The sequence below is a fragment of the Ornithodoros turicata genome, chromosome 3 (genome assembly GCF_037126465.1).
Source record: "Ornithodoros turicata isolate Travis chromosome 3, ASM3712646v1, whole genome shotgun sequence".
Taxonomy (NCBI): Eukaryota; Metazoa; Arthropoda; class Arachnida; order Ixodida; family Argasidae; genus Ornithodoros; species Ornithodoros turicata.
Genome location: NC_088203.1, coordinates 79,131,620 through 79,151,502, shown reverse-complemented (window position 1 = coordinate 79,151,502; position 19,883 = coordinate 79,131,620). Strand labels below are relative to the sequence as shown.

The 19,883-nt window shown below is 44.7% G+C and overlaps 1 protein-coding gene across 2 annotated transcripts in view; it reads right to left on the bottom strand.

Moving 5' to 3' along the window:
• Positions 1 to 3,784: 3,784 nt before the first annotated feature.
• The window catches only part of LOC135388686 (ras-specific guanine nucleotide-releasing factor 2-like), a 457,533-nt gene continuing 441,434 nt past the window's right edge, over positions 3,785 to 19,883 (bottom strand). For both annotated transcript variants that reach the window (XM_064618396.1, XM_064618397.1), the window contains exons 26-31: positions 19,727 to 19,811; positions 18,059 to 18,256; positions 17,906 to 17,985; positions 17,718 to 17,835; positions 14,905 to 14,973; positions 3,785 to 13,640 (exon numbers count right to left, since the gene is read on the bottom strand). In XM_064618396.1, coding sequence (XP_064474466.1) covers positions 13,482 to 13,640; positions 14,905 to 14,973; positions 17,718 to 17,835; positions 17,906 to 17,985; positions 18,059 to 18,256; positions 19,727 to 19,811 — 709 coding nt within the window. In that variant the 3' untranslated portion in view covers positions 3,785 to 13,481. The remainder of the gene's footprint in view (positions 13,641 to 14,904; positions 14,974 to 17,717; positions 17,836 to 17,905; positions 17,986 to 18,058; positions 18,257 to 19,726; positions 19,812 to 19,883) is intronic.

The following is a 19,883-nucleotide window of genomic DNA, read 5'->3' as shown; positions in this document are numbered from 1 at the left end:
GACGTTTCATTCTTTCGACGCTTCATGGCAGTTGGATTGGCTCCTTTTAGCACCCCGGCATGGGGTGGACGTTTTTCTAATTAAGTTGGATTGAAAGGATGCGATTCTGAGCCCGGGGTCTTTATGTAAAAGGTGCGTTATAGTGTTATCACTGACTGCCGCTGTGCTGCCATGTCGCCGTAGAGTGAATAGTCTGTGGAACAAAGACAGAGCACGGGCAAGAGTACTGTAGAAGTGGTTTTTTTCGCGCGGAATTATTTTTGGTGTTTTTCGCGCACCACTCCGACGTCGCGAATTCAAGTTCCCGCGAATAATTTTTGACATATGAGTGCGGAAATCGTGCGGCATTCGACGCTGTGCCGCGACTCCCTTGGTACCCTTTCTACTCTATACAACGTCGGTAGTTTAAGCAAGTGCTAGAAGACTGTTTTAACACATGAGGCAAGACTTAGAGAATTGAAAATTGATCATGTTTTTATTACTCATATAGAACTGCACCAGTCATACGTACCACTACCACAAAGCCGCAACATGCCTTTCGATACCCGCCTTCTCAAAACCAGCTTGTATGACAGCCGGTCGCAGCTCAAGTGATTTGTAAACTTCCATCAGCCATGAGGCGTGCAGGGGCTTCAGAACACTTGCACGAATGTCCAACTTGGCTGTACTGGAGCTCGGCTGTTCCATCGCGTGCTGCACAGACCTGGCATACCAGCGTATGATACAGTCCATCTCTCTTTTGAACACACCATTGAACACCAGGTCATTTGGCTGGAGATCTCCTGTGCAGCTTGCTGGAACGAACACGTATTTTACATTGTGGGATGTCAGTTTCTGCAGCAAGCTCTTCGTCCGATACGCGGCGAAGACGTCAAAGATGCGAATTGCGGCTCGTCCAGCATCTCCTATTTTCCTCCGGCACTTTTCAACGTAAGGCACGATGACACTGTCCACAAACCGGAGCATCGTTTCCTCGTTACTCCAATGATTCGGGCTGTGGAAGATATCCCAGTCCGCAGGGAAGTCACACTTGGGATGGCATTTGTCAGTCTTTCCGGGATAAATGACTTGTGGAGGAAGAAGGTTCCCGGAGAGCGTCGTTGAAACCATGACTGTTATCTCTCTCTTGTCTTCCAAGCCAACTACGTCAACTTGCTTGGCACCGCTCGTTTCCATAGTCCACTGTCCCACATGAACAAGTTTGACTCCTGTCTGGTCCCAGTTGATCACCAGTTCATCAGGCACATTCAAATCCCTTCTCTTTCGTGTAATGTCCTCTAGGAACACTGATTTCAACTGCTCGAAATCCGTTGGAAGTTTGCGTGCGGCTCGTGTTGCCTTTCGTTTCACAAAACCCATGCGTCTAAGAAAGGACTTTGCCCAACTTCTGTCAATTTCCCAAGTACCACCATGTTCCTTTAGCAAATATGGCTTTCTTGCTCGAACAATCCCAAGTGCTGCGGCGATGCATATGGGGCCATTTACGATTCCTCCTGCCCTCCGAAGTTCATTAACGTACAACTGCACATCTTTGTCTAAATCGCCGAGAAGAAATTTTGCACCTCTTCGTTTCTTCGGTAACGAACAAAGGCTCTGCGATGGTTGCTCTTCCCGCGTCAACGACTCTAGGTACGATCGCTTCATTCCTCGCACGGTGCTTTCGTTGATCTGTCGTCCAAGTTCAGTAGAAAATTTCAACGCTGCTGGTCGATTTCCATTTTCGGTGGCGTACTTGACCTACTTGACGTACTTGACTTGACTTGACTTGACTTGACTTGACGTACCTTTACAGACTTCCAGCATCTCATGCTGACAAGCTCAAATCCTAATGCCCAAAGACAACAAACACACATTACAGTGCTTCTAGAATTTTCCTCAGCAGAATGGCACATCATCATTATTCAAAGGTTGTGTTCATAACATCAACGTAGCTGTAAAGTGTTAGGTCATAAGTAGTATGAGTTCATAGGGGTAATGGGAAAATAAAGCAATACACCGTGGGTCTGAAAAGCAAGGTCCGCTTGCGCTAGCATTCAGGCAATTCCTCAGTGCTGCCCTCGGTAGCTTCAGAAGTGCTTTCTGCACACGGTACTGTCCTCAATGCTTCTCTTATAGCACTGGCAAAGCTACCGAGGGCAGCACCGAGGAATCGCCTCAACATTCGTGCAAGTGGGCCCTGGTGCTTTAGTAACAAGAAACATGTTAAGAGGTATTTTCCCAACAACATACCTAGAGCTGCTGAGACTGCTAGTATCCTCCCTGAAGGTAATTTCTGCACCTGCTGCTGGCAAGATGGTGGTACTGCACCGTACTAATTGCATACGCTTTAGCCCCGTTCATATCTTGATGCCTTTCTGCCACCATGGTTCACACGCATCCTCATTATGGGATCTTAGATTACAAAGTCCATGAAAGTGACCTAGCTGTTCAGTGTTCACAGCAGTACGGGAATACAGCTGTCTGAAGCACACATATAAATGTATGGCTGCAAGTGTACCAATTTAGTGAGGGCGTTCAAATTAGCACATTGTACTTACGCAAATAATTCAAAGGTACATCACATGTACAGATCTAACAGCTCAAAAGGTCAGGCTGCAAAATTTGAGGCATGTGCCGAATGCCTCCGGGAAAGTGAGCCGGGAAAGCTGACTCCCATGCTCGAGAAAGTGATGATGACGACGGGTCTTCATGACCACTCGAGATATGATGTTGACATTTTGTCGCTTTAAAAGCTACAATATGTAGCTTTTATTTTCTTCAATTCCTACAGTGCTTTATTTTCTTCAACCACCATCATTCGCTTGAAACGCTGCCGTGCTACCATCCAGATTCATTGAACGCTTTTTAGGATTCTGGCTAAAAAATCCTTGGTCGTCGACTGGTGCACGTACGCAGCAATGGTTGCGCTAAGTAGGCACCCCTCTTTTGGCGCACTCAAATCAGGAGTACGAGACACTCGGAGTGGCCACTAAACGCGAAAAGCAACTTTTGAGCGCTACACTGCTCGCTCGCTGATGCCGCTTCCTGTTGTCTGCTCAAGCAGTGCACAGACGGAGGACACGTTGGCTGAGTTTGAACCTATATCAACGTTGGATGAGACGACGGTGGTTGTGAAGACTTCTCCTTGCAACAGCGAATGAAATGGAAAAGAGACAAATTTGTAACAGACTCCATGGAGCTGTTTACTGTGAAGATGACTGCATGGTGCGAAGGTGTCTGCATTAAAGCACTGCATTTCCTGCGAATAACCGCCGATATCCGTGTGGAAGTTGTACACTAATACAAAAGGATGGTAACAGTTATAAAAATACTACAGTTTTCTGAAATCAGAGCATTGGGTAACACAGAAGTCCGTACTTTGCTTCCAAGCCCAGACTTTCGAAGGTCGTCCTGCCGGCGCTCAACAGGAAGTAGGTCACGGAAAATCTCAAGCACTCGGGCACTTGTCGTCTGCTTCAAAGCCCCAATTTCAAAAGGGGTGCGCGGGGAGTGGCTCGGAGTCTCGCACTCCCAGGTGCGCGAGTGGTGCTTGTGTCGTGTTAAGTGAGTGGGGTCTGAAACAATCGCGCTCCTGGGCGCCTACTCAACGCAACCAATGTGATTGAAAGGTGCAACGATTGCTGGATGACCACACCACTTTCCTTCAGACACAGAAAAAATAGCAGCAATATAGTTTCCTACGATACTCATACGGTGCAGCGTGGAGTGTACTGCTACGTCATCTTCATAGAGATTTCTATTGGAATCTGGACGAAGAAAGTAGCCTCGAGCCAAGAACTGTACACTGGAGATGCTTTATTTTGTAGACATACATGCTGCATTATCGCAGGCATATCTACATGTCAACAAATCAGGTTCATGGGAAAACACACGAAAAGTAACGTCATAGCTTTGGAACCCACAGAGCTGGTGCCTGTACATTTTGTGAGACAAGATTATTGTCACCATTAGTTCAGAGAAACAGACACACAACTCTACTTGTACAGAGGACTGTTCAACTTTTATGGACCCTGGCTTTGGAAAACACAAAATATCTCAGCACTGCAATGTGAGTACACACGAGGTTCAAAGGAAGCCAATAGAAATGTTTGCAGTTGTGGTAGAGGAAGTTAAAGCAAGGGGTTGAAACTTCGCTACAGCTAACTTTGATACATCAGAAGCTTTGTTGCAACAGCAGGAACTCCAGCGACCCATCCCATTAATTACATTTTTGGGGTACCACCAAGGTTGTTGAAGTTACTTCCACAATGTGAATAATGTGATGCTTATTTGCCTTCATACATAAAAGGTTATGTAGAGACCGAAGTGACTCTCACGCAAAAAAGGTAATAGGAGAGCTAGTTTCGTCTGCGAGGGTGCACGTCCAAATATTTTTGTAGCTTCGCTCTCTTTGGTCCTTTTAAATGGAAGTCATTTCCATTAACTATGCTATAACTATTTATAACTATAGTCCACAGTGAAACCTCCCTATCTTGGACACCTGCACTGCAGCCGAAGTGTGTCCTACTTTTGGGAGGTGTCCCAGTTACAGAATACGAGGGAAACAAAAAATGGGAAAGATCACAGCCATGTTGCCAGAAATTTCCCCCTTCTTCAATTCATGGTCATTAGTGGTACCCGGTACCTCTCTACCCACTCTTCACTGATAATTATTACTGATTTTGGTAGATTCAATTCCGTGCAGATTACACTCAACGACATTACTTTTATAGCTTTTCGAGCAGCGTGCTGCCTGCTTGATAATTTAAACCCACTTGGAATTAAGCTCAAGGACTTGTCTCTGAACCGTCAGCCCACTTTTCATTGCCTTGGTGCAGTGCGAGTTCAAAGGCTCTAGACAAACCGAAGACAAATGCTCACACAAGGAATAGTTACGATGTAGACTGACAACACCCGTTTTTGGACTCGGAAAAACTAAAATAACAAAATGCTGAGACCAGCATAGGGGGAAAAAAGGGCAAAAGTCAAGGGCACTGGCTCAGCTTGGGTCTTTTAGGTGCAAAGATGAGCTGAGATTGAGGTGATTTGGCCAGGGTTTTGTCCGACTTAGCAGGGAAAACCCTGTCCTACTTCCGGGATGGGGAGGTGACTGACATAGAGAATTTTGTCCCCATGTAGTTTCAATCGGAGCCTGCCGGTGCAATTAAATCTTGTCCAACACGGGGAGGTGTCCGAGGTAGGGAGGTGTCAGACTTTGGAGGTTTTAATGTAGTTACTATAACGAGAATGACACAATAGAAGCATAATATATTTGGTATTATATCTTGTGTAGTTCTGATCAAACTGTGTTTGCGCTGTCTACTAGATAACTGTTCAAACGTTGTGCAAAGTTACGTCACATGCCTTGGTGCTTGTTCGTGGAAGTATGGAATGACCATGTCGATTAGGTAGTAAGCTCACTGAAAGTTCTGGGCCATATTAGCGTCGCAAGGCAAATCCTTCATAACGGCAGTCCAGCACTACTAGTTACAAAGCATGTTTCGTATGAAGAGTTCTCTCTAACCGTGTGCCCCGGTAGGGGCACTGGCAGGAATCCTGTGACTCAGCACACCTTGCATCGAACGGTTGGCCACAAGCCTTGCAGGACTGCTGCTACGACAAACAGCGACCCTGCTTTGTTGAAGTATATCTTTTGCGCTTGCGACATATCGTGTGCAGGGTTCCTTCATGCAACAGAGCTTCTTTAACCTTCTTTGTAGCGAGGTTTCATGTGTGACTTGAGCCTCAAGTCGTTTGAGTAGACAGATGACATATGCAACAGTTGAAAGAACCTGATTCAACTTTTAGGGTAGATTCTCAAAGAAAGGGGGGGTTTCATGCAATCTCCAGGCATATAAAACAAGCCAAACTCTCAGTGAAGGATATGGCAGTTGGGAAGTGGAATGATCACAATGGGAGCAGAGGGCATCGAGGGTCTGAAAACGGCGCAAGTGTTACAGAAGTGTATCAAAACGGCATCGAAGTAGTTTGAAATGCTATAGGTGGGGAAGTGGTGACCACACAGACTCTGCGTCAAGAAACACGGGAGACGAAAAAACTGCACCAAAAACAAAAACTCTTGGTGTGCATTTGGTTCACATACTTTACACATATGTATATATCGTATCATACACGTACGAAAAGGAGTCTTTCACGCAAACTGTGAGGAAGAGAAAAATATGCCATTTAGCTTGCCTGCCAATGCAAGCGATGCCGTGTTGCTCTGCTTCGATTATTTGTAGTCTGCTTACCATTTCGCTTTGTGAATCTGTGTACATATCTATACATCTGTGTAATGTGTAGTGTCTGTCCCCTTGTGTAGCGGTGCAGCATCAGGTAGCACTTATTGGCTTTGGGTACTTGGGGGGGGGGGGGAAACCTAGTGACTTTTAGGGCACGGGTATTTTGGGAGTAAATAAGTAAAAGTCGGTGGTAAAGCGAAACAGATGGAGCTTGCATTGGTTTTGCAACCGATTGAGCACAAAGGGTGTTAGAAATAGCGATATCTTCTAGCCATACGTAGGCAATAGGGAGTGACATGTGCGAGACATTTTGTTGATGATACCTTATCGTGTGAACCATCCTGCTAAAGAGAATTGAGGGGTGACTTCACGGAAAGAAAAAAAAGTAGCAGAAGCTCTTATGCTCACGTCATAAAATTATGGGGAACTCTCCAAGAAGAGAGCTTATGGTCATGTTATGAGACTGAGGTCATGGTTATTTGATTCATTTAAACATTACATAGCTTTGTTATTTAGTGCATACTCTGATATATTCTTTGTTTCTTTTCGTCCATGTTGGTGTTAATCACTCGAAGAATTTGTCTGGAAGAGACTATGAGAGATTTAATACTGCTTTCCGCGAGAATGCAAAGCCTTCTCTCACTAAGATCACCCTGTATAAAATATGTTTCTCACAATTCATGTGCATCCGTGTTGCTGTCTCTTGGTGCTTAATGGAGCGTTTTGGTTGTCCCCGTTAAAACGGGAGAAGCTGCAGGTGTATGTCGTCGTCACCCACTGCACTTTTCATCGGTCATAACAGGACGTATTTTATCAGATCAGGTATAACAAGAGATCACTTCCTGTGACAACTTCACTTTCAAAGATCTCTTCAAAATATGTGTCCTACAATGGGCTTTCCACAATTTGATGACTGCAGTAACCCAACAGTAGCCACAGCTTGTGGACTGGGCTTGCTGGCTACGTGCAGCATCGCAAAATACATGTCCTTTGGGAAATTTTATCAGTACTGTAGACAACTGTCTTGTGGTAGAAGTGTAGTGTAGTGTATCCAATTTTATGGGGATGCTTTCTGCAGAGAACAAAGAGGAATTTGAGTGCAAGAGGTTCAGTATTGGGAGATATTCTTTGAGTGAGCAAAGTAATCTGCATTTGGAGCAGTAAAATAGCATTAAAAACAGTAAAGAAAAAAAAAAACATTTGTTATTGCTACAGATCTTAGGCCAAGGAAGTCAAACTTGGGATACCTACAGTACAACCCAGTGCTAGGCAGACTAGAAATATGCAGATTATGTAATAAACTTGCTGTGCATGCTGGCAAGTTTTTGTGCTTTAAGCTGTATTGTTTAGTTGTACTTGATGGGAAGGGTGGTAATCTATAACTATGGTAGATATGCTGAATTCATTTTATATAACTGGCGGGTTAGCTTAAACTAAAGGTGACATGGTGAATACTAAACATTTATCAATGGGATCAAACGTTATTGAAGATAATACTGTTTCTGGTTGCTGTCGAGATGTCATCGTGATGTGCGACCCATCTGGTAACAAGAAAGCTCTTTATAGTTTTCGTTTAGTTGTGTGATTACAAGCCTAATTAAAACCAATTTTTGTATTATTTGAACTACAATGCAAGTAAACTTAGAAGTTTGTTTCATGTATATGAAACAGTGAATAACACTAATAATCTTCTAGCACAGACTGAGGTTTTCGGGTATGATCCTTTCCCCTAGGCCATGCCATTAACTACCTGCTTCTGTTTTCTGGTAAACACATAATGAATCCGAGGCTTGGCAATCCTGAGGGCCATTGATACCTTATATCCTGCTGATTGCCATGACGTGGCATTTTTAATCGATTTTAAAATTGAAATTCTATTTGAACTTAATTCGTGCAAGCACAGCAATCTGGTTACAAGGAGTCACGTAGCCACCTGCACAATCAAGTTCCGACGAGATAGACAATTTTCCTTGAATGCACGAACATTGTTTTGCCAACCGAACTTACAGTACGTTAGGTTACAAAATTTATTTTTCAGACCGTCCCAAAAACCACAGGCTTTTTGATATGCAGCATGATATGCAGCACAGTGGAATTAAGGACCAAATACCAGTTGTGCAGGTTCTAGGGGATATGCAATATACAAGCAAGTGCTGATATACTAGCGGCTGTCATCTAGAGTATGCTGTGACAAAGTTTGTTTCAACAATTTCCTGTGATGCCTTGTGCTTATTACTAGTATATACCTTTGACACGAAGAAATTTCTCTGCAGACTGTATAACATTACAATGTGCCCAACGGAAACATGGCAATCATATGATTACATTTTTGTTGCCTCAATAATACTTCTGCATTCTGAATAGCAGAATCCAACATATAATATGATGAGGCGGAATAACATCATAACTACATTAAAGGCACAATTTCATTTTGCTGGAATATGATTAGAGCCTGACGTTATCGGGAAATATTTTTTTTATTACATTTGGGGGGGGGGGGGTAAAAAATGGGAAAATGAAAATGTGGCTCAGTTACCCAAACTAACTGTACTGGTTTGGTACAAACAGTGATGTAACTACATTTGCTGCCAAACAAGTTAGTGTGCATTCCTACAGACGTTTCTGTGAGGACAATTTGCTGGGTAAAAATTGGGTTTCATCCTAAACAGGCAACCTTCAATTCAGGGTGCAAATTTTGGGAAGAATTGGGTTAAACCCGAAAACTTCAGGCTCTAAATATGATGTGTGATGTGAGTTACATAACAGCTTACGTATTCCTTCTTGCGGGTCATAAAGGTAGTTGACATAAAAAATTTGAATTCTATACCCCATGCTGTATGGTAAAGCTGATGAGCTTTTTTCTACAGTGCACCAGCTTGTTTGCACAGTTCTAATTTGTTCTTCTGGGCTTTTGGAAAAACCATCATATGTATTCTACTCTTTCCAGAATGTAATAGCCCGTCTTGGTTGTATTTCTTTTTAGCTAGCAAACAACAATAAGTCCCTACCACCTCACCACCTAATGGTGGCGATTTCACTCTCCCAGTTAAATACTTCCTGGTTGAATATTTCTGACTTGAAGTATGCTATACCCTGGTATCATATTACCACAGAGGACCATATCACTTTGTGGTAAGTCGGCTTCCTGGCTTTGAAATTTGTGGCTAGGCTTGTGAAGTAAAAGGACAGATTACGTGTGTTTTCGAACTTGTGAACTTAAAACGTGCAAACTTTTAAAGCTGAGTACTTTTAAGCACGGTTACGTCAGTGTAAAGTGTCCGTTGTCAAACACGAATCGCCTGTCATAGGCAATAGTGTGCCTCTTGTTTAGCAATTACCACAGTGAAGTAGATAGTCCAGTAATATGTTGGTACATACAAAATATCTGCTGCATATCAGGGAATTTTTATTAAATCTGTTCTTTTGTTGTTGTTTTTTTCGTTATGAAATTTTTTTGTGTAGCACATTCCTTAGTCTGCCATCCCCAGTTCAGGTCTGCGTTTCGATGGCAGTGAACACTTAGAATGATTCTACACATTAGGAAATAAGGACTTGTACAGCATGTGCAAGCATTTGCATTTCAGGCACTATTGCTCTACATGACGGGTCACCAGTTTGAGGAGCTGTTTTCCCATTATCTATTTCTTTGCATTGCAGATGAAAAAGGTGGTAATACTGCTGAAAAATAATACATTTTGTAATTGTAGCTAGCCTCAAAGGAACTTGAACCAAAACACATATTGGTACAGGGGTATGCAGAAGAAAGAAGCAGCAGGGACAGTTACTCGTAGCCATTTTGTAAGATATAATTGAGCTGGGCCTGCCATGTTTATGTACATGTTGTGGAGGGGAGGCGGCAGAGACAAAACGTTGCATTTAGTGAAAACGTCAGAGTTCACTTGGCTTTCACTGGATGAGGTGAAATGGAATGGGGATGAAGGTGTCAGATTAAATTAGTAATATGTACATATATACTATATGTTTCCGTTCAAACGCAACACAGTGTACGTTTGCCTGTGTGACTTAAAGAGGGAACAACAGTGTCCTGTGAGAATGAAAGTAAACGAGCAAAGAGAAACTGTGGTGTAGTAAGCGCTTGATTTGTGTTGAGCTTTGTGTCCTTACCGTGTCTAGTACAATGTACAGTACCTGTGGATTGTTTCAACTTGTTGTTTGTGTATACTGCAAAACGTTAGGTACCTGCATCGGAGAGTGTATTATGGCATTCGTCGTTTCATCCTAACACTTTAAGCTTTGTCCAGAGCTTTGAAAGGAGGGTAAGCACTTCGCTACCGGTGCTTCGATGCTTTAGGCAAAGCGTTTATCTGCGTAGTGTTTGAACAACAAAGCTGTGAGTCGGTGTAAAGCATCGTACAGTACAGTACACTGTGAGGTTGCGGTAGTGTCTACCACACTGTAAAATCACTCGGGGTGGGGTTTTCTGTGGTGGAATACATTGCTCTCGCGTTGTTTGTAGTCTTGAAAGAACAGAGAATGCTACAAAACTTGAGGATCTGTCAAGACAAGGTTACAGAGACCAACGATATTATATCAGCATGGTGTGCTCTAAGAGGGTTTAAGCTCTTTACTGGGTGTGTATTGTTTGTCGAGAGCCTTCAGAGTGAAATGAGGGTAACGATTATGACAAAGTATATATATACTGGCCGCTATACAGGTCGGCAGCTAGTTAGAAGCGAATCAAAGACGACGTTTAAAAATTACTCTTCGGTAGGATTTCTGACATTTAATGTGTGGCAGAACAGAAATGCAATTCCCTGTCGTAAGAAAAATGTGAGGGAGCACAAAATTTTTGCACGAGGAATGTCGTCGTTGTTGCAACCAGATGGGGCAGTAACATTTACTTATTTGTTTGCAGCCTATTCCAATCAAAGTCACCTCACTTCACAATAAGCTGTGTCTTGCAACTTCCGTGTCAGTGCATCACACTAAGTGAGGTGAACGGTAATCAACCCATACTTGTTTTAAGAACCTGGGATGTCGGATAACTTTATAATATGTTCCTACCTGCAGTCAAATAGCTTTTGAGAAGTAATTATCACCTGAATCAATCATGTGTACTTCGTATCAACAATGTGCTTTTGTTCGGGAAAAAAAAAATGCACCAGCAATGCCTGGTTTGTACGTGGCTTTGCTATCGGAGACGCCATAAGGTTTCCGTTCTATATTGTTGCAGCGTGTTGGGAGACACCCTGCCCTGTACTCAATTAGGTAAGCACAAATGAGGAAACACAAATCGGACTAGAATGGAAAGAGATATATATAATAAAGTATGCTCACTTTGAACATAAAGCCCGGTCAATGTAATTATAGGTTCAGAGAGAGACTTCGTGGGGCAGTTTGCAGAGTTGTAGTCCCAGTTTTGTGCACAATTGTTTTTCTTTCTTTCTTTCTTATTTTGCTTGGTCATTGTGGCGCATCTTAGAAAACGGGACAATTAGGCAAACTTCACAAATGAGTGTAGTAAACTTTGTATGCACCATGCATTGCCTCTTTGAGGCGGATTTGAACGTGCCACACGTCGTAACTAGCTCATGCTGCGTAGCTTGTCAACCGTGGGTCGTCACTACTTTGGCGCTTCTTCTCGCCTTCTCCGTACTAGGACTGGGATGAACTTTCAGGAGGTTCACGTAAAATCAGGTCAAAGGGAAATTTTGGGATGGGTGTTTGGATCCTGCAGCTGTTCAGCTGTTATGGGGGTTTCGTGAAGTCATGGGAACATGACGTTACCGTGGATTTCTTTTTGTAATGAACCTGACCTTCTGCATTCTGTGTGGGTTGGGACTTGACATGAATCTTTTGCTTAGACAGTTTTACACTTGGAAGTTGCGATTAAGGGGCTTTTTCCTATTTTCTGCCAGGTTTTTATGGCCAATTTTATTTGTAGTTTGTCTATCGTCCGTATTTGTTCTGGGGTAAGATCAGACAAATGCGACCGTAAGAGGGTGCACAGTGTTTTCTAATTCCTCTGGTGAAAAGTGCAAAGTATGTATCGCTACAAATTTGTCTGCACTCTCAATCTTTCTGTGGTTTGTCTCATATTGGTTTGATCAGTCAGTCAATAGTCCAATCTGACAGAGATAATACTGTGATTTTTTTTTTCTTTGCACAACGGTATCATCCATTGGTAACTTAGTTACCATGTGCTCTTTTTCCTGAGCAGACTGGTTCAGTCCTAACATACATGTGGTATATTGCACACTGTAGAACGTCAAACAATTTTGCCTCCTGCTATTACCAGATAGTATGCCAAACGTGACATATTAACCAAACACGTTTTCTTGTGTTATCTGCGCTAGCTAACAATCTTTACCTTTACACCACCATTCTGTCACCATTTTGAGCAATGTTGAGATTCTATCCTTCTAGTCGTGGGGCTTTTGGAAGGGGCGAGTTTGTCAGTGTTGTTTGCGTAGTTCACGGAGGGTACTCTTTCGGCTAGTGCCCAAAAGAGGAAACTAGGATGTGGCATTTGTCTCGTGTTGTACAATGTACCTTTTGTAGGATGGATATGTGGTATGGTGACGATGCAACTGGGTTGAGGTGGATGTGAATGTAGGTGAGGTCATTTTTTAATGTCAGGAGGAATGATGAGACCTCAGCATGCGTGACTGAGTTTCTGCATTGCAAGGCAGGGTACAATTCTCATAAGGGCTTTGTCCCTGCATTTGCGTGCCTGTCCTGTAAAACATGTTCATGGTGCATGAGCATGCGTCTCGTTCAATACTGCTGGAACTGAGAAGAAATAATGTTTTTGGACAGTCTTTAGGAATGGCAAGTTTGATGCAAACAATGCACTCAGTGTAATTTGCCAAACCATTTCTCATTATTGTTTCCTGTATTTTGTTTATATATTTATTTTTCTAGAGCAGTCATTCCAATATTTTAGAAGCGGGTACTTCTATGGGTACGTTTTAATGTAACTGTGCACCTGCGTTACTATCTAAAAAAAGAAATTATTTTTTCTCTGTGCAGTAGGAGGACTGATACGCGGTTATCCTCTGCTGCTTGTCGGGTCTCACCATTCCTGCAGTGAAACCTGTTGGACACTTCTTCCTGCCCCTGTAGCGGTTGCCAACAGTTGAAACGGGAATGTATCTCGCGGGAGCCGTTGTGAACAGCGAGTAGACGAGGCCGAAAGGGAGGCAGGGTCCCCTCGTATCTGCAGGTTCCACTGTACTAGCCACCCCACTGCAGATGCAGAGTCCAGTATTAGAGTTCCAGGTGAATGGGGGGGCGCTCTCACGAGGACGAAGTGGTGGCTGAGGCATATGTGGGGGCGAAGGGGGGTGCCGTGACCTTGGTGCCCAGCCGAGATAGCCGAGGCTCCAGGCACAGACTGAGCCGGTACAGTTCTTCGTCCGGCATTAGTCTTCCAGGGTCGAGAAGGTAGTTGAACACCTGCGTACGAGCAGACTATAAGCCCTCTGAATCGGGGATTTTGAGCAGGATTTTCATCTTGGGAGCGGCGTACGAATTCCATAGGGCGTGTGACACCTGGATCGACTGGTTATTCAAGCATTTTTGGCGTCCCCGGCAAGTATTTTGGGGGGTGCCATACGACCTTCGGGGAGGGAGGGAGGGAGGTGTGTGTGTGTGTGTGAGAGAGAAAGAGAGGGGAGGGAGGGAGGTGTGTGTGTGTGAGAGAGAAAGAGAGGGAGGGAGGGAGGTGTATGTGTGTGAGAGAGAAAGAGAGGGGAGGGAGGGAGGTGTGTGTGTGAGAGAGAGAAAGAGAGGGGAGGGGGAGGTGTGTGTGTGTGAGAGATAAAGAGAGGGAGGGAGCTGGGAAAAAGTGGCTGCTCTGTAGTTAGCATTTTACTTTTGTCCTTCAGACACTGATTGGCATTAATTTAGAGACACTGACAGGAAAAGAGAACAGAGAAGAGCTGAAATAATAACTCGTCCTCCCTCCAAGGAGATTCAGAAGAAAGGAACATCATATTTATTTGTCTAGGACATAGCAGTAAAGGGCATGCGGGGCAGTATAGGAAAATGTTTACGAGGTGCGATTGGATTGGTCCAACAAAATTGGTAAACAGGAGTGAGTCTCGAAGGATTCATCAGAGGTGGACTTGGAGGAGAGATTTGGATTAGGAGGAGTTGGACGATTAGTCAACAACAACAATAATAAAGAAAAAGCAAACATATTGTTTTAAATTAGGGAGGCACTGGGTGGGCGAGGGGGTGCTGCTAATGGCACGTTGAAATTCTGGAATGCCACCAAATAGGTGCATGCATTGATAAACGCACCGATAATTGCAAGTTAAGAAATATTTAAACAATATTTCACAATGCTAGTGGTCTGCTTTGTAGTACACATGCACACAACATGTGACATGTGTTGCACCTGCAATAGACATGCAGTGTAATCATGGTAAAAAGTATTGAACGTTATGTGCAAATTTTAGGAGCCGCATTCAGCGCGACTTGAAAAAAAAAAAAAAAAAGGAAACCGAATGTTGAATCCCCAGTTACTGGATGTCGGAACTTGCTCCATTTTTCTTGCATACCTAGTTACTTTAATTATTTTACGTCATTGCTCCTTGTATCTCACTGTTTCTTCATTTGCATTCACGACATCTTCCTTTTACATTTGTACATGTGCCGCACTACCATTCAGGCAAGGATTAACACCATTGTGCATAACTGTATGTGGCACACCTACCTTTGGGTTCATCTCAATCTTGTACGGAGTTTGCTGAAAGTGCCGTATCTCTCGAATCACGTGAGCAATCTGTGGAATAACAAGGTACGGTTGCAATTGGTATGCGTACGAGGCTTCTGCAACAATTATTTCCTCATTTCGATTAAGGGTTGTGACCAGTGTTGGGATCCGGAACATACAGAAAATGCCGGCAGTTTTCGACGTCCCAAAATCCCCGGATGGTAGAGCCCTGGACCGGTAATCCAGAAGGTGTAGGTTCGAGTCCTACAGCTGGCTAACCTTTTCAGCGACTCCCATCTTTCATCCGCGGATGTTTTTTTTCGAAAAAAGTACCCGTGATAGGAAACCTACCGTCGACGCAGGGGCGACGCAGAAATGTGGAGTAATGGACCTTTTTCACATATACGCGTCGCTATCTAGCGGCTCTCCAACGAACCCAGAACAAACCCAGAGCCGTATATTAAAAGGGAGTCCGGCCATTGGGAGGAGTCACAAAAAGAGGCTCGGCCTGTCAATCACAGTTTCGCTCCTCTGATTGGTTTGCTTTTTACCAAGGGGGTCGCCATGACACCATACTGCCACCCAAAATGGCGACGAAAACAAACCCTGTGAAGCGGGGATTTCGTTACAAAAAAATTTCACAGATTAACCTGATTTTACGCTGCAAATGTACATCCTAATATAAGTTTCTCGGAAATCAGTTTCATCTTATGCTCATCCACTGATATCTAACTGAAAATAATACGTTTTGTCGATGTGTTAGGCTTAGTGAACACGGCGATCACAATGAAACCATAACAAAAACGGCGCTGTGCTCTATAATCTTATATTTAATTGCTGGATTTCATGGATATAAACACTCTTGCCTTTTATATTCAAACTATTCATGTAGATTTGTTTAAAAAACATACCGACGACAGAATCTGTCCCAGGAGGTGGTTCTGCCGGCAGTGGTACAACGACGGAAGCAGACGACAGCTCCCGATGACGCTCCCTTGGTGGCGCACATCAAATTTGCACCAAAAATCCACTAGTTTTGCAGATTGCGAGAGGTATCCATTTCAATCCCATCCAATCCACTTGCCACCCAAAATGGCGCTGCCCATGTTGGATACGGGGACAAATAGTGAGGATACGTTGATTGATAGCGCCCCATATTTCAGAACTCTATTGGTCGCAAAGCTGAAAATGTGGGTGGAGCTTCAGGTATAGGTATGACCCATTAATGACCAGACTGCCTTTTAATATACGGCTCTGAACGAACCATGCTCGGTGCGCCATCTATAGTGAAGACGGAGATAATCCTCTCCGGCGCCTCAAAGTCATACGCATAGGTCATTGTGAAAAAGGTCCATTATAGTGACTGTTTAATCTGTAGTGCTGCTTTGGAATGATCTAGAACTCTTTGTCCTATATGCCGCCTGCAAAGCACCGTAATACTATTCGCATATTTGCTTCCTTGTGCGGTACCGGTAAATGGTGGGCTTCGAAATTCGATTGTTGACTTCTATTGCTACGTTCAGCAGTTGCAGGGCATCGAATGATCTTTGCGGGGAGGGAGGGGGATGATGATGATGAGGGAAGGTGCAGTCAGCCTGCTCAGGGATGGCGGCTCGGTGCACCCAGGGAGGGGAAAGATGCTGGATGATGGTGGCACTGGAGAGGGAGGAGTGTGCAGTACCTCTTGCTCTGGGATTTGGGTAGTCCAAGAGAGCTAGCTACCACAGGCAACATGCGAGCATCCCTCAGTAATCTTCATTGGGATGCTCCCTGTACCACCCAGGATGATTGGCTAAGTACGGCGAACGCGAGTTTGATACAGCACCCGCCGCGAAGCTGGAGGGTGTCGTGGAGCCACTCATCGACTTTGAACTCCGCACAGTATCGAGGCGTACCTTCTTGTCTTTAGAAAACATCGATTGCAATGTGGCAACATTCCCTCGCGAAAAATGCCAAGTCCGGCTTGACTGTAAAATACATTTCTCTGTTTACGTACAATACATTTGTATATTAGAAACAACACAGTTGAAAACTGTAGTACCATAGCGCAAAATTAGATAAACTGCGAAGGTAGCTAGACCAGAAATACACACTTATGGCGAATTCGGGTGGTCATTTCGTGGCAACTATTTTTGTCAGATCCCGTGCAGTCATGTTCGCTTGGTCAAAAGTTGGTCGTTTAAATATGTAGCAATCTCGCATGTTCGCGTGGCACTTTCCGGACCAGAATTTGCTAGCTAGCACATTTTTCGCCCGGTCTCGAAACACCCAAGCAGTGGGTTGTCCAACTATATCCGTTGTCGTCACATCAGCACTGCAACGGTGGCGAGTGCCCTCATTGGCCCGCACGTCGAAGTTCACGTGGTTTAGCAGACGTCGGAACCCGAAGACGGGCGACCGCGATGCCCCTAGCGTGATCCAAGCGGCTAAAACCGCTCTGGCACTCGTACTCGGGTGGCAACGGTCGCGTGATCCAGCTCGGGCGGCAACCGACAGCGCCACCAATTTGGTGAAGTTGAACTACACCCGAAGCTAGGGGGCGAACAATGTCGCGCCCGAAAGCCGCGGTCTTCAGGGGCTTACGATGGTCCTTGAAAGGGACCCGACCTTCGGTCCTACTTTTCTTTCAATAGGAGGCAGCGAACAAGTGCCCATTCGTGGAACCCAGCCCTCCCCTTCCGATTTGTTTCGGTTTCAGTCTGTCTACCAACGTCATAATGACGTTTCTCGGGTAGAGCTCTATTTCCGAGCGCTAGTCCGTGTTTCCATGAGATATGACAACCCGAATTCGCCATTAGGCGGTAGTGCCTCACCATTCTCATTTTTGAAAAGTTGAGCAGGCCTTCCTCTGTGAAGTTGGGCGTTCCCTCTTCAATGAACGACAAGTCCGTCAGGTACATACCCAGGTACGGGATGCACGGAGGGTCACACCTGGGAGAAAGAAGCAACATAGCTTTATTGATAAGAACGCTTTTAAATACCCGTATCTCTTCATACGTACCTGTGAAGGGCATCTCTCATATTGCGAAACCTCCCGTCTGCTGACACAAGCGCTTGTAGCTTGTCAATCGTTTGCTTCGTCTGCAACGGACGTCTTATATTCAGTTCACCATTGACAAGACATTGCATCACTTGGACGAGTGGTTATACGCACCGTTTTGGAGACCTTCTCCCAGGTTTTTTTGAGCCGAAACACGGAACTGTTCATGAAGGCGGCGCAGATTTGAAGGACTCCATTGAAGTTGTGCAAGCAACGGCAAATGTCGGCCACCGCGGCCCATTTCTCAATGATGGTCACTCGCTTGGACATCTCCGGACACCGCATAATCTCGGACACCACTATCCGGCTAACCTGCGTAGTGCACAGCCAGGCGAAAGAACAATTAGTTGCAGTACTATCAACAATTTGCAGATTTTTGTTTTCACGGGTAGTGCATTCCCTGACTCATCGAATCCCTACTACTTCGCTTTGAAGTGATCGTTCGCTCTTGACGGATCAGATCGTATGTTTTTGTTCGAAAGGGTAGTGCATTTCATACTTAATCAATGTCCTGCTTTATCTACGTGAAGTTGTATGGTACAATTTTATATCGGCATCGCAAAACACTGAAATTCACGCGATTTGAAACTACCGCGCATACGTCTCTACGTCATGTGACAACACTGTGACGTTAAGAGGCGTTCCCACTTGTGGCGAACAGACCTATCCCTGTTTGTAAAAAATGACGTCATAGTGTTTGACAGCGCCACCAATTTGGTAGACTTGAACTACGCCCGAAGCTAGGGGGCGAACAAGGTCGCGCCCAAAAGCCACGACCTTGAGGGGATAATGATAGCCCCTCAAAGGGACGTGACCTTCGGTCCTACTTTTCTTTCAATCGGAGGCAGCGAACAAGTGCCCACTCGTGGAACCCAGCCCTCCCCTTCCTATTTGTTTCGGTTTCAGTCTGTCTACCAACGTGCACTAAGAAAGAAACTCGTGCCCTTCAGGCTCCAGAAGATGGAAGAGCACGGTAGCCATCTTTAGAAAGGGCTACCGAAAGGATAGGGCTACCGGTAGAATGGAGCGGAACAAGGCCATACAGCTAATAATATGTAAGGAACTTAAAAAAAATCGAAAAACAAACAAACTCACAATATGAGAAGCCACATTTAAACGTGGCTCTCTTGTGACTTATCGATTTTTTGATATAGTAGTTCCAGTCTACCAAGTTGGCGGCGCTGCTGTACGATCTGACGTCATTTGTTTGTAAACAGAGAGAGGTCTATTGCTCATCTCGCGGCGTGCATCCAGGCGCAGCCAAACGCCGCCACGCCATCTGGCGGCGTATGGCGACACGTCATATGCGGTAAACATGTTCATCCGTGTCGCTGGAAAGCAAAGGGTTGGCGCTGCCGCAGACGATCTCACAGATAAAAAAAAAACGAAGAAAAATAAATAAGATATGATTCACGTTTGATATGACAACGTTTACCTTGTGATACGGGTAGCACTACTCAATTCTGCACGCACCCGAAAGGGTCGTACGTACTCAAGGCAATTGCACTGCTTGCCACGCTTCCTTTCACTAGACGTCGTTCCCTCCATTGGCCTGTTTCGCCGTTTGTTATACCACGTGACTGCGCAGGGTTGGTAACAAAGGGAGCAGCTGCGCTGTAGTTAGGAGGCAGGAATTCGTCTACTAACACTGTGCATGACCAACGGATTGGCTGCTCCGGGCGGTAACACTTGGGGACAGGATAATCCCATTGACGGCGCGCCAAGTCCGTTCTCTAGACCCCTCCTATATTAACTCTATTCATTGGCCAGTGGTTGACTCACGTCATTAAATCTCCTGGTCATCAGTAGAATGTGCGGTGCCTTGGTAGCCTTTTCGGGCTTCATCCAAGCTTGGCCCAAGAACTCCCTGAAAAAGGAAATACCTTAGGTGATGCTGGAACGCAAGAGCGGTAATAAAGAAGAAGGAGATGGTATGAAC